Source organism: Scophthalmus maximus, chromosome 6 (assembly GCF_022379125.1).
Source record: "Scophthalmus maximus strain ysfricsl-2021 chromosome 6, ASM2237912v1, whole genome shotgun sequence".
NCBI classification, from domain to species: domain Eukaryota; kingdom Metazoa; phylum Chordata; class Actinopteri; order Pleuronectiformes; family Scophthalmidae; genus Scophthalmus; species Scophthalmus maximus.
In genome coordinates, this window is record NC_061520.1 from 14,132,318 (window position 1) to 14,150,332 (window position 18,015).

Here is an 18,015-nt window from a genome sequence, read left to right on the forward strand (position 1 = left end):
GAGGCTCAGTGTCCTGACCTTGGCCTTATTCATGTCATAACAGAAAAATCCTATGTGAATGATAAAATTGATGATGGTTAAAGGCTATTTATCGGAGTTTCAGGGTCCTGGTGTTATGCATGCTGCATACTGGAGAGTAAACTGTGTGTACTACAAAAAAACAAACGAATGGAATGTGAGATTATGGAGGTCGTTGTCAAAGTGCCAGTGGTCGCTCCTTGACAGGAGGTTTAAGGTGCAGTGACTGTGACGTCCTGTGGAGGTCAAATCTCCACTGTGGAAGCGTTTACCAGGTTTTTCAAACACTACAACTCACCCAAGCATTACGTCACACAACTCCCAACCTGGATGCACTGAGGAAATGTAAGAAATGAATTAACCAAATACAACAGAAATAGACACATAAAAAGCTGAACCACTGATATATTCAAGAGTTTTATTATTTGACATCCCAATTTGTTTGACAACATCATTGGCATCGCAGTGATTTTCTTCAATAAGGAGGAGTAATATCAGGGCAAAAAGTTGGATCTTTTCTTTAAATGGAAAGAGAACGTTGATTTCTGTTCAATCCATCAGCCTTTTACCTTTATTGTCTATACATCGTAATACACAATCCATTAAAATATTAAGTACTTAGCCAACCTGAGCTACAAGCAGATAGAGGGAACAGCAAGAACAAAGACATGACAGAAGGCAGATGTATGCTGTGTTGGTGACACGCACTGTAATTCCATAGCATTGAAAGATGTCTGATGAAGGACGTAATACATACAGCAGTAATAGTAGCAGTACAAGTAATGTTACATAAAAGGCAAATATTAATATATTAAGAATGATTCCATGTTTTACACTGTGACTGCATCAACAGCTGTTACTTGATGTATTTTAAGGAGCATTTCATCTGCACCCTGAGGCAGTTATCAACCCATCTACACACAACCTTGAAGGGAGAAGGTAATACAATCACCAAACTGTATGAAAAATCCTCAGGGTATATTTGTCAAGGAAAATTAGCGTAAAAGATCATTCGCTGAATTTTACCAAAAGCTGTGTTGTAGCAGATGTTGCCCAAAATCAGACATCCCGTTATAACATTTAAAAAGACAAAAACAAGAAAAGAAAGTGCAAAAAAAAAGTTTGAGAAATAACAATAGCCAACTGAGGAAAAAAAAAATATATATATATACACACACACTATATCATTTTTTGAAAGATAGGCAACAATAAGCAAAGAGAAAACAGAAAGTGAGAATAAGAAAATTTGGAATGCTGACATTAGCCAACATCTTCTCACATTACAGAGCGTCAGTCGATCCATCCAGAGATCAATCTGTGAACATGGCTCCATCTGGCCCCTCTGTGTGAGAATCGGGGGCCACAGTCAGACAGGTGGGCAGGCAGGACAGGAGATCACTCACAATCGAGTCAGGGACCGCGAGGTCAGAGGGTGTGTCATTCTTTCTCGTGTGTGATCTTTGGGCACTAGATTTGACTGCGTATTTTACGAGAGTACGCTAGTGTATTAATTTGTGTACTAAGTGGGGATGAGCGTGGGGTACATCCATGTGCAGCGTACGTCGTGAGGGGATGTTTTGACAGAATGAATAGTGGTGTGAAGGAGGAAGACCAGCAGGGAAGTTCTTTCCCTCGGAGCAAGGTGCAGGTGATGTAACCGGTGACGGGGTGGTTCAGAAAGCCAAGAGAGAGAAGATGGTCCAAGTTGTCCTTCAGCAGCTGCAGCTTTCTGCTGAAGGTTTAGCTCTGTCGTTCCTATCCAGTTTGATGGGCTCAGGGAATTCATTATACAACTCCACCTCTGTCTCCTGTGAGGAATCAAGAGACGGAACATATTCGGCGTAGGACAACATGAAACCAACAGATTTGACAAAATTCTTTTCTTTTCATTTCAAGCAACCACGACTTACCTGTTTGAGGGCGTTACGTGCAATAGTCTGGAATGCCTGTTCTACGTTAATGGCTTCTTTGGCACTGGTCTCAAAGTAGGGAATGTTGTTCTTACTCTGACACCAAGCCTGGGCCCTTTTGGTGGTTACCTGTGTGTACGACGAGGAAGAGATTCATGATGAGCTGACTTTCGTAAAGATGCGTTATTCAATAATATTAAAAAAAAACTAGTTATCAAGCCTGCGATATTTATCTAGTCATTATTATACATATTTTGGTAAAATGGGTTAAGACTAATTTAGGTCATAAATAAACATAAGATGGATTATTATTTACAAGTGGAAAGAGCACCGGAAAATTGTACACATAACAGTACTGTGGAGGAGGTGATAAAAATAATGATATATGATAAAACTATTAAATGACAGAATATATTTCGGGCCACCAGGCGTATATTAATTTCTATTTCAATACATGCTGCTACAGGTGAAAACTGCACAGAAAGCATCCCATAAGTTCCACTCAGGCACTGATAATCGATAACTACAAATCTAAAGTACAGCGGGTGTCCATGTACTAGCTACATAAATCAAATAGCCTGCCAAGAGAATTAACCGCAAAAGAGAACAGTAGGGAACGTAGAGATAAAGAACGAGATAAATAAAGAACATAAACTCAACAGCAGCTAACTATCACAGACAAAATGCTACGTTGCTAGGGAAACAACACTGGTTGTCGATGCTATCGTCTGTACAGTGACTTACAACTATCAGTCATTTGTTGCACACGCACACACGCACGCACACACGCACGTCACTGAGTCTTGTGCACCGCAAATCACACCAGTCTGCTCTAGATCCAACTTCTCTGCTCATTCATTCCCAATGTAAGATATAACCAGTCCACTCAGCTCAGTCACACCAGGGATTATCAACACCAGCAGAAAGGTGGTGCACACCTCACTGATGTCCAAATTGGGAAGAAGAAAGTCAAGAACAAATTGAAATGAGACTTGCAATATACATCAATAGGACCCTGCATAGTTGAAAAGACTCCTGGGATTTCACAAAGTGCTCTTACATTCCTTTCACTGCAGTTTGAGTCCACGTGCACTTTCACGCATATCATGAGCTGCATTCAGACATGTAATGGAGTCTGGACATTTTCCTTAAATTTTCCAGAGAAAATCTTGTGAGAAAGCAAATGTCCACAAATGAGTGAGCCCATGTAAGAAATGAGCAGGAAAATCTACAGAAGATTCACAGCAAGCTTGTGGGCGCTTACCCAGATGACTTGCACATTCTCCTGCTGCATTCTTCATATGTGAACGGCAAACTCCGGAAAATGTCTGGACCCAATTTTTGGGATATTTTCCGGAGTTCATCACAGAAATGCTGTGACCCTGTGGTAAGTGTTTCAAAAGCACTTAGAGCCCTAAAACCATTAATGCAGCTTTATGTGTATGTTCATACACAAAAAAAACTGTGTCTTGGAGATCTTACATTTAGATACTTTGCAATGGAGGATGGATAACGATTTAAAACTAGTTTTTCATGGAGCCATTACCTGTCTATTCTCCAAGTCGATCTTGTTGCCTAGCACCACAAAGGGGAAGTTCTCAGGATCTCGGGGGCTGGCCTGGATCAGGAACTCATCCCTCCAGCTGTCAAGTGTCTTGAAAGTGTTTGGTGCGGTCACATCAAACACCAGCACACAGCAGTCTGCTCCACGGTAGAACGCAACACCCAAGGACTGGAACCTCTCCTGGCCAGCGGTGTCCCAAATCTGGACAGAGACAGGTAGACAAAAACAGTTGCAAATATGAACAACTGTGGAATTAGGGTGAGGATGTAGGAAAAATGTATTGAGTGTTTCAGTCCATCTCAAAAGGATGTAAACGTTCGAGTTGTAACTGTGCCGCACCTGCATTGTAACGAGTCGGTCATCCACCATCACTTCCTTCGTGAGGAAGTCTGCTCCTATCGTCGCTTTGTACTGGTTGCTGAACTTCTTGTTCACATACTGGTTCATCAGGGAGGTTTTTCCAACACTGAGGAAGAAGAATTAAAAACAGGATAACAGACACTGGAGATGGCAGAACAGGAGCAGAAATAAAGGGTGGTACAAGCCCACTGATGGCTCGTAGGAACATAGGGCTGAGTGATATATTGATGTTATCTGGACCCTATTTACGCCTTCATGCATCCCGAGTGACTCAGACAGAAATGTGACGTCAAAAGAGTCAAATGCAACCAAAACGTTGATTACAAAATAAATTTTTCACTGACACCTAGTTGGTTTTCACACCCACTCGTGATAGTTAAGGCAGTGCTCAAGTTTTGTTTGGGCTGCAGATGAGGAGCATCAATGAAAAATAGTAACGCTGCAGTAATAAAGAGCAGATGTCTCACTCTGCCTGGAGACAGCTTGCGGCACAGTAATAACTCCTGCCAAAAAGGAAGTGACCTTAACACAAACTGATTAAAAAAAATAATAATACGTCGGCATTTAGGTGTTTTCCCAACCAACTATTTTAGATTGTAAATATCTGATGATTTGAAGGTTTGTCATGTGAAATGTTCATGGTTGTGAGTGACTCACCCAGAATCTCCCAGGATGATGACTTTCAAGAGCACTTTCTTCCTGGATGTCATTTTTCCAAAGCTACACAAAAGACAGAGCAAATATTTTATTAAGTTCAACGTACAGAAGGTTTTCATCATCCACTTCAACATCTCAGGTCACAACCTAACCACCACAATACAATCAATAACTTGAATATGCTAATATGTGGGAGAATGCCATTGGACAGTAGTAAGTCTTGTGTCTAGAGTTCCATGCCCATTTATTCCAGTCATGTGCTTTGTAAGCTGCGGGGCAAATCACGAGAAACACATTAGTCTCTCTCTTTCCCTGTTCCAACCACAGGAAGTGAGCCCCCTCCAAACCAAGTGACACATCTGGCATCATCTGCTGATATCACAGACACCGAGCTAACGACCTACTACATCAAACGCTCATCTCTGTACACTATCACACATAACACAGGACAATGGTGTCAAATTACACACATTTATAACACCATACAAATCAAGGGGGATGAGGACGCTCTTATAAAGATCTATTGTCTGTCTTCAAAAGTGCAGATAATTGTATCATAGATTTACCAAATAAAAACCTCCTATGCCTTCAAGTGTGATTATTGAAAAATATTTTTTTTAAAGGAAAATTAAAGTTTACGATTTCGTAAATTCAATATTAAAAATTATAATTAATTTTTCATGTCTAAAAGCTGAAACACGTGACGTGCATCATTTCATTTAGTCACAAATTTAAAAAAAGAAATCAAGATCTGAGACATTGCCAAACAACATAGTGAACAAATCATGTCCTGTCCTCTCTGAGCTAATGTCAATTATTTCAAAATGTTGAAAAAGCAGCAGAGGGAGGATTCATTCAACCATGTTTTCACAAAGGCGGGAATCAGCTATACCAAATATATCATATATGACATTAATTCAATCACTGTGATCTGGAGAATGCTGGAGAAAAAAGAAAACGATTTGTTATGGTATTGTCCTGATCATCGTCCAAGACAACTAAGTCTATGTTCCAGTCCTGAGGGATTGTATATGATCCTTATCCACACACACATACATAGTCTGAACAGAATAAAATAAACATTGATTACATAAGAGGCTGCTTTATCTTTTGTCAAACATTTATCTCAACATGGCAGCAGTAGCAAGTCTGATGAGAATCGGATGCAGTGTTTCCTCACAACAGCGAAGGCGATCTGAAATGTGACTTAGGGCCGCTACGAAGGTTTATATACTTGGGCTGCCTGCAACTAACAATTATTTTCATAAATGATTAATATCCGATATTTTTCTTAATTAACAGATTAATAGTTTTTTCTACAAAATGTCAAGAAGTTGTGAAAAATGTACCCAAAACATATTCAGTTTGTCATCACGTACGACAAAGATAAACATTAGACATTTGAGAAGTTGAACCAGCAAATGACTGGAACAGTTAATTTCATCATGAACTTATAAAGTGGAGAAGCTCTTTTATGTACAGAATATAGAATTAAAAAAAAAATGAAGGTAGTTGTTTTTCTGACTGACAGTCACAGCTGGTTTTGAGGCAAACAAATTACTACTTCCATCTGCTTTAGGTGAAGCACACTAACCTGTTACACAACAGTTTAACAGAAAACTTCACCACTTCCTATCAGCTCATCATGAAAGTTCAGGTTTTCCCAAATATCATGAGACTCAGGCGCAGCTCCGCAGGACTTTGTAGCGGCAACTAGGCTGAATGAACGGGAAAAAAACTATGCCAAGAGTCAGAATTACAACTGCCACAGAGGAAAAAACTGAAGAGGACTGAAGAAGGAAAAATCAAAAATCATATCATTCTCTGTAAGAGAAAATAATAAGGGAGGGGAATGAGGAATTGGCTCACTACAGAAACTCAGTCAGCTGACTACAGCGTGAGAGTGAGTCGTCTACAGACGTCCAACAGCCAAACATTATCCAATGTTATTGAGACTATCAGTCATTAACTATCAGTCTTGTTTTACCAAAGTTTTTTTGTTGGTCACATGGTGTGATTATTCATAAAAATGTTAAGGACTTGAGGATGTAGTCATCAGTCAGAGACGTTACAAGAAAGGAATATAAGGACTCTGACCAAGTTGCAGCCCACTGTGACATCACCCGTTGGTTTGTGAGCTGCCATTTTGAACCCTAGAGTTTCACATTTTGACCACCACCAGGCTGTTTGGTTTTTTTTCAACCAAATGTAGGATTGGGGAGAGCTCGCCCACTGCACGCACGGCTACACCTACTTCCGTGCACCGATTGGACGGACCAGCTGTCAATCACAATGTATCCACGCTCCAATGTATACTGTGCTTTATAAACTTTTTACTCACAATTTGACAACATTTACAAAAGGAACATTGTGCTGTATTGAAGAACATTTGAAACAAGCGATTGAGACCATAACCTCCTCAGGGAAACGTTTACTGACATTATAAATCAGATGAAAAACCAAACTTTGATTATACTGATACACTGAATCAGAAATTTAAAAAACTAAAAAATTCTAAAACTGAGTCTGTAAAACACAAACACTTTCAGTTCCATCAGGAGATGGAAACTACACTTGTATTCTTCCTGAGTGGAATGAGCACAGCACTCCAGTGACTACCACATGTGAAGACATGCTGACAGCAGCAAGAACAACAGCATATCACTGAAGGCTTGGCATGCTCAGACCACAGTCACATGACAACAGAACAAACTCATCCCAGATCTTGATCCTTTGACAAACATCAGAGCATCAGATATTGATTCCTAAATAGAGTTTATGGTCTCTGGAGGAGGCTCAGTGTGAAATCAGATGGACGTCTCTCACCAAACTGACCAACTCGTTTCACTGTCACTGTCAGTGCTGTTGTGACAGGACACGAAATGTTTTAGGTTCGCGATAGCGCAACTTAAAAAATGCACGCTGTTTTCTGGTGACTCCTCGGATCCCAGCGAGCTTGTTGGCTCAAGTTACAGGCGTCGTCATTACATAAAGTATCTCTGACCAGACTAAGTGAAGAGTGTGTACGTGAGTGAGTCAGAACCGAAACTCACAGAAACAGACGTCCCGTCTGCCTGGCAACACGACAGACACATGTACGACAACAACAACGACGACGACGACGACGACGACAACAACAACAACAACAACAACGACGACGACGACAACAACAACAACAACAACAACAACAACAACAACTACGACGACGACGACGACGACGACGACAACAACAACAACGACAACGACGACGACGACAACAACAACAACGACGACGACAACAACGACGACGACAACAACGACGACAACAACAACAACAAGAAGAACGACGACGACAACAACAACAGACGACGACGACACGCCACCGAACAGAACCTGTGAACACACGGAGCGGGTCGTTGTGAGCCGGTGGGCCGAGTGTCAGTGTGTGAGCACGAAGGCCAAGTTACAACTTACACATGTAAAGATTTCAACATTCCCACTGTGAACATGTGACACGAGGCAGAACTCAGAGAGACTTAACGACTGTGTTCGAGCCGCGTCGTCTCCCACAGACGGGCCTTGTTTTTACACACACACACACGCCGCTGCACCACCGTTAGCATTAGCTTTAGCAGCGTTAGCACGACGAGGGAGTTGACGCCGAACACACGGGTCGTCGCTGTGAAACACTTACTCTCAGTTTGCGGCTCTGCGGAGCGGAGACGTGCCGACGGTCGCGGACCAGGCTGCGGGCAGACGAGCTGTGATTGCTCAGGGCAGTTAGCGTCGGGGGCTAACTAGACGTTACGTTAGGGAGCTAGCTCGACGGCTCGCTCGTTAGCCTGCGTTTACTTGACAGTGCCTCGTGTCAAATTCTTATAAAAAAAAATGACTCTTCCTTCGCGCGAACACTGACGAACCGTGTGGTGACTCGACGAGGCGGGTTATCTGCCACTGGAAGGTCGATTTGTCACTTAGTGTGAAGTCTTGCCTGCTGCTGCTGCTGCCTGCTACCACAGCTTCTCTCTTCCCCTTTCACTTCCTGCTCCAAAACAACGCCTGCGTCCTACGTCAGACGCAGCCAATTAGTGACCCCAGCCCAGCGGCCACGCCCTCCTGTCATGTTTATCATGGACTGCAATATTGTTTGTGAGACTTTGCACATAGTTTGTCCTTTGCACATAGTACCCAGTTTTTCAAAGGATCCAATAACATAATAAGAGAAGATAAACTTTATTAATTCCACGCTGGGGAACATCCACAACTTGGCATATAGAATGTTACAAGAATCTTCTCTGAGAGAAGTGCCACAGTTCTACTCTGCATGTAGGTTTGGGCTCGCTGTCAGGTGGTTGCAGACTGGATTTGGGATATACCGGAAAGGAGACAAATTGCTAAATCTCTAAAGTTCTTAAAACGTTTCATTTCATATTCCTAAGATTTAAGGGGATTGGTGTGCAGTTCAGTTTTGTTTGGTCCCTGCACATGTGGCTGTTAAAGTTTGACTCCATGTGATTAACATTAATTTTCTGTTTACATTTTTAAGCCAAAGTGTGCTGACAGATTTGTCAAGTTTTTTGGAAAGCTTTCATGTGATTGTCATGATCAGATATGGTTTGTTCAGTTGTTATATTTCACACAGTGTGACTGTGTCCGATGTGTTTCCACACATGGGCAGTGTCATGATGGATCCTGGTGACCTCTCTGATGTTCCTCACTCCCGACTCTTGGAATTTCCCAGTAAATATCACACATAATTGTTGTATTGATTTGAGTTCTATTGCAATCAGTCAAATGAGCCCAATTCAGAAAGAAATTAGGCCAAATTATGTAAAACTAATAATATAAGACATAGCGGGCGCCTGGCTTAAGGGCTGGTATAGACTAAATTACTTCCAAACAATGGAGAGAATCACACATTTAGTTAAGTATTTTCATACCAGTATACATGACACAGTTAAGCAGGGATGGATGAGGCCGGTGGATTGCACACCGGTCTCAATGTTACAGTTACTGCACAGCACAAAACTACTCCGATGTTCTAGCACATACGTTTATTCCATAGTGTTGAGGGATGTACATCTCTAACACCCCTCAATATAAGACATCTTCTATTGATCAAAAAAAAACTTGCTAGAACGTGGAGAGACTAAATGAAGGTATCCTGTGTGTGAGTGAATAACTTCTGCTTTAGATCACTCCCCCTACAAGTTATGCTTTTAAATCTTTATAACACCAATAACACGTTAGATACTGTATGTGATGCGTCAGTGTGCTGAATCACTGACCAAGGTGCGAGCTTGGATACTTCACCACTAGAGAGCACTGTTAGCTTAGTTTAAACGGATGAAGAAGTGAACTGCTGGTACCAGACTCAAACCAACATTCATGCTTTGGACCTTTCTGGAGCAATGCAGCACTCTGTGGTAATGGCATTGTGCTGAGAAAGTGTAAAGGTCAAAGATAGGTGTGGCGTTTGCCTCTGATGAAACATTATTTTCAAAATTTCTAAGAGGATTAGTGATTAGTGTATCATTTTGGTTTTGTACAATTTAATAGTGGAAAAAAAGCTAAGGAGACCACACAAAAGTTTGGACATCCAAAGGTTTTGAGCTCGGAGGTAACTTTTACCAAGGTCTTGGACCTTAATTAGCTTGTTAGGGCTGTGGTTTTGTTCACAGACGTTGTTAGAAAATGGCAGGTTTCCTCACACCTTGTTCCAGCCATTGGCTCCTCTGAGCAGCTGCCCAGCACCTAATTGAAATAACCGTTGCCCACAAAGCAGGAGTGCAAAGTATTTTCAGGTAGCCATTTCAGTTTGTTATGTAATTAGGAAATGTCAGTTAACAGGAATGTTAGAGGTCAAGTTGAGGTCTGGAAGACCAAGAAAACTTCCCCGGATAACTGCCCATAAGATTGCTAGGAGGAAAGCAAATCAAAAACGCAGTTTGTTTGCAAAAGACCCTCAGGAAGATTTCGATTTTGGAGGTGGTGCACTGTCCTACTGTGCAGAACCACACCTGCAGAAGTGTGACCTTCATGGAAGCGTCATCAGAAGAAAACCTGCTTACATCCTCATCACAAGACCAGATTCAGATACAAGAAAGAGTAAACATCACACAGTCTCTAAAAAGATGAAGATAAATAAAAGGATGGCTTCTACAACAGGATAGTGGTCCTAAACACACCTAAAGATCCACAATGGCCTTCACTGATGCTTTGCCATGGCCCCCACAAGTTCCCCGACCTAAATATGAAAAAAATGGAAAAACTTTACATAATCTCGCAGATCTAGAAGCCTATTGCTGGGAAGATTGTGTGATAATCCCTCAAACAAGAACTGCAAGATTTTAGCTGCTACTAAAAACATTCTTCATGCTCAAGAAAATATCAGGTGATGATGCTTCACATCAGTTTTCCCTCTGTAGTCAGAGTCTCTGGTGTCGACTGTTTCCATTATAATCACCGCACCGTCGGTCTGATATTAATGGGAAGGGAAAGAACAGCAAGAGGAAAGGCGATGAGATTGAGAATGCTGATCAGGCAGAGTCTATTTCTCAAATCAAAGGATTATCTAATCTGATAATACCTACTGACACAAACACACATGAAAGCAAACCGTCAGGAGGCCAGGAGCAGATCATCATAATCCACATAAAATACCAGGAAAAGGTTTACAATTAAATAACGCAACAGCATAAACACAGTAAATGAAGTTATAAAACCTGGAGAGAGAGATGTGTGTGTGTGTGTGTGTGTGTGTAGGTTATTTTCTGCTGAAAACATATTTGTATTTTTTCCTTTCAAAACATGACAAAACATTATGTGATACTATTAAAACATTACAGAAAAACTTACATTCCTGTGTGATACTGATTGTGATATATTAGTAATAGTAGATTTTATTATTATTTTAGCTAGCAATAATGTAACATAACAGTATGATTTTTTTCATTAAGTGTCACCTATGTCACTGTAAACCCAGAAGACACACAATACTTAATAAAATAATCTGGTGAGACACAAAATATATTTGGTTTTATAAATTGGCTATGAAGAGTTACATGACGAAATAACAATGTCGGTTTTAGATTCTTGTAGAATATTCAACTCTCATCCAAGAGGCTTCTTCAGTTCAGTGACATTCAGTTTTTAACTGAATGTCACATTTTTAAAAAAAATTGGTCTAATTGTAGCATTCTTTATTGGTATATATATATTATATATGTTTTATGTTGTATGTATTCATTTTATAAAACATGTCGTTTTTACAACAAAATAGGGTTAAGTTAGTATGTCCCGAGAGAACAATACGGGAAATATCTTCTTTAAATATCTTCATCTAACTCCTTAAGTTTTTAAAACAACTGAGCTGCCATGGGCTCAGCACAAAACCATTGTTGTACTATGTCGGAGATCTCATCTTGATTCGGTTCTGCTTTGAGTTCACATGTGTATCTATACATGTGTGTTTGTCCTCCTTGTTACTGGGAGTGTGCCTCTGCAGAGCCGCGATGACTCTGGTGTTTATAGAGGAATTCCTGCTTTCTCGCGCCTATTGAATGTCAAGTCTTTATGGTTTCTTTGGAACTCGGTTTGTCAACACAAATACTGCAGAACAAAAGGACGTGAACACGGCACACGGGAAGGAAGGAAGGAGCCATATATTTGAAGCATCTGCTGCATTTTCATCTCCACAATCTCTGTCACTCCCTCACCTGGATGGGTAAAGCTATGAGGCGTTCAATGTCCTTTGCAGCATTTCTGTCCACGTTCTGTGTATGTGTTTGTGTGTGTGTGTGTGTGTGTGTGTGTGTGTGTGTGTACGTTCGAGTGTATAACCTTGCCCTGCATGTGGCTGTGTAGGAGTCTAGCAGAGAAAGAAGGAGATGAGTTAAGGAGATGGGCAGATTGTTTGTCTATGTGTGTGTGTGTGTGTGTGTGTGTGTGTGTGTGTGTGTGTGTGTGTGTGTGTCTGTGTGTGTGTGTGTGTGTGCGAGTGTGTATCAGGGGGTGGGTGCATTAGTCCGTGTCAGACAGCAATGAGTGCCGCAGTTATCTAGGAATCTGAGCCAAAGCAACCTCACTAACAGAGAGGAGCAGGAGAAAGAGGAGGACGAGCAGTGAGGGGGGAAAGGAAAGAAGAAGAGGATGAGAGAAGTGCAGAGGGTAGAAGACAACGACAACAATACAGAGATCTAGACTTCAAGAAGAGGGCAGCAAATACTTTCCACCCGAAGAGGCACTTATTGGGATTTAAAGACAAACGACAAAGTGACGCTTTGCAGAGGGTCTTTGCCGACAAAAGGTCAAACTATTTACAGCTTGAGAGAAGGAAGCTGGACAACTGCTCAAGAGATTGAAACAAAGTTTAGGAAAAGCCTGCATTTCCCATGATTCCTTTTGGTTCTCTTGGTATGCTGTCACTCTACGTGGGCGCCCTGCTGTCCTTAGATGCATCCCCGGCCTGCACACACCCTCCCTGCAGAGACAGTCTGGTGGCTGCACCCATCCCACCTGGGACGGGAGCAGGAGTTGGCAGTGGGGCCTGTGAGGGTCAGACCGGGACAACAGCCTGTCGGGTGGGGGTTTCACTTCCAGCCGTTTCAGAGGCCCCTCAAAGGATGGAGCACAGGCATGACATCCCCCAGGTTCAGCCTAAGGTATGTGACACTAGCAGTGTGATGAGATTTATTTTTCTAAATTACAAATCTTAAAACTTTATTCTAAGGAGAGCCAGACAATGAAATGGTTTTGACACACTGAGCGACTCTGGGTCTGTTCATTCACGTGTGAGCAGCAACTACTGAGCAGTGTGCTATCAGGCACGGCCGGCAGGTCCTCTCTCATGGGACAGTCAGCCCACTAAACTTGGCACCACCTAACAGCCACGGTGCAATGACAGTCAAAGAAGGGATAAAATTAGGTCTGCTTTAAAAATGTCCTCATCATATGGTTGTGCTGAGCTCATGCAGCAACAGGTGTGTGAGGGACACGATTACAATGGCTGATGCTAGTGTAAGAGACGGATTGAGGGTGACACAGAATATGATGTCATCTTCTAAACTAAAGGATGCACATGCACAGTTTAACCTCTCTTACTTTAAACAGTACTGTTTTCAATCAACATTTATAGATGTAAAATTTCGTAGAAGAATAAAGAAGACATGACAGTGTTCAATCGTGACTGACTGCTAACTCCTCCTGCTAATCGAAATGTACCTGTCGACATTGTCTTTGCAGACCGGAGGTGTCAAAGAACGTCTAGTTCAGCTGCAGCGCTGCATGCACTCCATCCAGGAAACAGGGGGGGCCTGGGGTCACGGGGGCCAAGAGAGCAACTCTCTAGGGGCCATCCTGTCACTGATGGCAGCTGTGCTGACGGAGTGTGACCTCCACTGTCACAGCCAGGCCCTTGGGGCGATGGCCAAACGACTGGGTGAGTGGTACACGTTTATATCCCCAACTCTGCAATGCATGCATGCACGCACGCACTAACGAACACGAACACACACACACACACACACACACACACACACACACACACACACACACACACACACACACACACACAAATGCCACCGGACTCACTCCCCCACATAGTAAACAGAACCTCAATAAGGCCTGCTAAGTGTCGGTCATAGGTGAGTGCATTGGAATTCAACTGCACAGAGAAGGGTGAAGAAGAGTTGTGTTCACTATGAGGAGAAGCTGAGCTATCACACAAACTGGAGGCTCTCTGCCCAGTAAATAAAGACAGAGCATCTGTTTTTAGAGCCTGACGACGGTGTGATGTGTTTCACTGATGAACCTAAGCTTTCTCCCGCATTCACAGAAAGTGCAGCAGTGGGAAGAGAGGGGGAGAAAGACCTGCTGCTTTTCCTGAAGAGCATCACACAACACCCGCCAACAGGTGAGGGCTTGAGGAGTGATCACACGGTGCGATTGTTGTTGATCAGTGAGTTTAATACCAATCTACTGTGTGTGATTCGCAGTCGCGCCCTTGGAGAGGTTACACCCTCAGGACTGTGCAGAGATTTACAGGTTCGGCATCAAAGACAACGGAATCTACACCATCCAGCCCGACCTGCACGGGCCAGCACTGGAGGTATTTCAGATACACTCACGCTCCTAAACACACAGACAGACCCCCCGCCCTGCTCTCCTTCTTTTAGAGATGTGTATGCTATCTGTGGATCTGCAAAATCTAGGCTTTGTAATATCAAAGTCTTTGTTATGGCTCAGGCTAAATGTGACATGGAGACGGCGGGCGGTGGTTGGACGGTGATCCAAAATCGGCACGATGGTTCGCTGAATTTCAACAGGACATGGCAGGAATACCGGGAGGGCTTTGGAAGTCCACAGGGAGAGCACTGGCTGGGGAACGCGGCGCTACATGCCCTCACCTCCTCTGGTCAACACCAACTCCGAATTGAGCTGGAGGACTGGCATCAACAGAGACGCCAGGCGACATACAACAATTTCAAAGTGGCCTCCGAGGCACAGAGGTGAAACACACTGCACAAACACACACTCAAGTTCAGGACTAACACTCAAAAACCGACATGCATAATCGTGACTGTGTGGTTTTAGTTTGGTCAGGTGTGGTTTATCCTTGACTAACCACAGAATTACTAAAATTGCTGTAAATTGAGCAGAAAATATTGTGTTTTGGCAGGATCCCATCAGATTGGAAATTACATTGTGTCAGGAGGGTTGCTTGAGCACCCCTCTACACCGAAGCTCATAATGACTTGTGTATTACTCTTGTTTTCTCCCAGGTATCGCCTGACGGCACGTGAGTACTCCGGAGATGCAGGCAATGCCTTGAGCTACAGCAAACGTTACAACCACGACGGCAGATCCTTCAGCACAGCTGACCGAGATCATGACCGCTATGCAGCCGGAAACTGTGGTCAGTACTACGGCACTGGTTGGTGGTTTGATGCGTGCCTGGCAGCCAACCTGAACGGACGATATTACCGTGGGCGCTACAGTGGGGTGACCAACGGCATCTACTGGGGGACATGGTACATCCTGACAGACGGACGGACTGGAGAGCGCTACTCCTTCAAGAAGGTGGAGATGAAAACAAGACCGAGGGCCATTGTGGGGACGTCCTGAAGTTAACAACATTGAACATTGGCTGCACAGCAACCTGCTGTAGTGCTCACGCCAGTCACAGACGTTAGACGTTAGACGTTAGAGTTACTGTGTGGACATCACTCTTTTTAGAGCAGCATTCATGTCACTTATCAGTTACATGCTATTACAATGGCAGCTAATAGATTTGAGAAAAAAATATACCACAAATAATGTTTAAGTATTCACTAGCAGACTGTTTGTCTAAACACCATACTATACATCATAGTCCTGTTAATTATTAAGAAAAGAAATAGATATTAAAATTAATGCTTGTTGTAGTAACTGTTGTTGTTGTTATAAATTTCTTTATTGAACATTGGAAAATAACTGATGTAATCACTAGGATGCAGTGAGACATGTATCTACATATTAATATAGTTTACATATAAAGGATGGTTTTATTGTAATGCTGCACGTGCACATGCAGGCACAATAAAGATGAAACATTACCCACACTGTTCATAAAATGCATGGGTGCATCATGGATTAACCCTGGGAGTGTGTATAAGACACCAACGGCCGAGTCAAACTGTCTGCAGCCGTGTTCACATGTAGGCCAGATGATGTCATGAGAGAAAGTGTGTAAGTCATTGTTTCCCTGCTGAGGGAGACTCTGACAGTTGGGTGATACACAGCTCCTCACATTTAAACTTCATCCATCATCATTCATGCAACAGAGGGGGAGAGCGAGGGACTAAAAGTGGGATTTAAAAACCAGACTGTCTGCTGACTCCAGTGGTATCAATACGGTTTGACAGTAAACAGAGATGAGCGCCGGTTTGGAGAAGCCATTTTTCTCACCTCACCTTGCTCATACTTTCCCAGGAGCAAGCCTGACACACTGATGCTGCCCCTTGGGAGGTTCATCCCGTCGTCATACACTCCAAAACCACACTCCGCTCACTGCCACCAAGTCAAACTCACACACACTCAGCCTCACCTGCTCTTTCACGCTGGCATTAGGCGAGCAGCTCCCTCTGCCTGTGGACCGCAAAGGCATCTCTGGGAGTTGGTGTGTGTTAGTGCTGGGTTTGGCCGAGCACAAGTGAGGGAAAGAATAGTGTGTGTGTGTGTGTGTGTGTGTGTGTGTGTGTGTGTGTGTGTGTGTGTGTGAACGGCTGCACCTATTTTAGCAGTGTTCATAATACTGCTCCAACAAGGAGTGTGTCTAATATTATCCAGTGGGGGCTGAGGGCCTGAGGGAGGGAGCTCAGTGGGATCTGATCTAAACACACAGCGAACAGACTCTCGACCAGCCACGGTATTTCACACACACCACTTATACACACACCAAGACATGCCTGTATTCATGTGTGTGTAAAACCAGCTCAATTTAGAAATAAAATGGCTGCCATGTAAGACTGTTTGATCATGCCGCCTTGATTATTGTTATACAACCACAAGCTCCTTTTTCCTTTTCTCCATCTTACACACACACACACACACACACACATATTTACCAACTTAATTAATACGATACAAGTTATTATACCTATCAGCTTTCTCTTTGACTTTGAATATGTGTCCTTGTGCGTGTTTTGTTGTATTGCTGGTGAACGAGTCCGTGTTGTGCCCCCTGGTGGCCTCTGATCATATTGGAGGGACTGAGAGGAAAAGTGTAATGTCAGCTGAAGTTAACTGGTAAAAACAACTGCTTTAATTTAGATCCTGGCAAAGGTCCTGTTGGTCCACACAAAGATTTTGTATTGAAGAGATGCTCTTGAAATATGCTGGATAAGGATCCTATCAACTGTCTAAAAAAATGGCTTTCACTTTATGTTATCACTGATAACAAAAATAAATCACTATAAAAACTCATTTTCTGCCTCTTTCTATTTATACTCACTGATTCTCCAATTTATTCTCACTGATTCTCTAATATATTATCTTTCCTTCACTCCCTCAGTCTAACATTATCTCCCACATGCTCTGCATACTGCATGAGCTGCAGTCACTTTAAAAATCAATCAGTCCTCCTGTCCTCTTCTTCTCTCTCTTCTCCTCCTCTCTGCTTCCATCAGTCTTGTTGACAAGGGAGGAACACAGGCTCAGGGTTGTGTCACCACAGTATCCTGGCACAGTGTCTGGAGTGGGGTGATAGCGGTGTAGCTGCAGGGTGCGAGGGGTACCGGCAGACGCTGCTGCCCCAGGGCCGGAAGCCCAGCCTGGCCAGCGGTTAGCCAGCACATCCCTCTGAGAAGCACTGAGCTCCTCTGAGGGAAGTTCCTCTGTGACCTGTGTCGTTTATTTCTGCGTGTGGCACAAGAAAGATTGAAAAACATGAGCTTACCTTATATTATTTACTCATTGTGTTGATCCACATACACAGTAGCATGCCAGCAACCTCTACACCCCCAGGGACAGACATGTCTTAGCTGGGGC

At 43.0% G+C, this 18,015-nt stretch overlaps 2 protein-coding genes across 5 annotated transcripts; one reads left to right on the plus strand and one right to left on the minus strand.

Moving 5' to 3' along the window:
* Nucleotides 1-422: 422 nt before the first annotated feature.
* LOC118309760 (ras-related protein rab7) lies at nt 423-8,574 on the minus strand. 4 transcript variants are annotated; one of them, XM_035632243.1, is made up of 6 exons: nt 8,480-8,574; nt 4,510-4,572; nt 3,832-3,958; nt 3,475-3,693; nt 1,929-2,057; nt 423-1,826 (listed from the first exon to the last, which is right to left on the minus strand). In XM_035632243.1, the coding sequence occupies exons 2-6, from the start codon at nt 4,560-4,562 to the stop codon at nt 1,731-1,733; spliced, it is 624 nt and encodes a 207-aa protein (XP_035488136.1). In that variant the 5' UTR covers nt 4,563-4,572; nt 8,480-8,574; the 3' UTR covers nt 423-1,730. The 4 variants fall into 4 exon arrangements, with proteins under 4 accessions (XP_035488136.1, XP_035488135.1, XP_035488134.1 ...); XM_035632242.2 differs by having other exon boundaries at nt 8,409-8,553; XM_035632241.2 differs by having other exon boundaries at nt 8,183-8,543.
* A 3,957-nt stretch (nt 8,575-12,531) lies between these two features.
* si:ch211-157b11.8 (fibroleukin) lies at nt 12,532-16,082 on the plus strand. Its single transcript, XM_035632776.2, has 6 exons — nt 12,532-13,151; nt 13,732-13,927; nt 14,324-14,401; nt 14,484-14,596; nt 14,734-14,996; nt 15,270-16,082. The coding sequence occupies exons 1-6, from the start codon at nt 12,882-12,884 to the stop codon at nt 15,610-15,612; spliced, it is 1,263 nt and encodes a 420-aa protein (XP_035488669.1). The 5' UTR covers nt 12,532-12,881; the 3' UTR covers nt 15,613-16,082.
* Nucleotides 16,083-18,015: the final 1,933 nt, after the last annotated feature.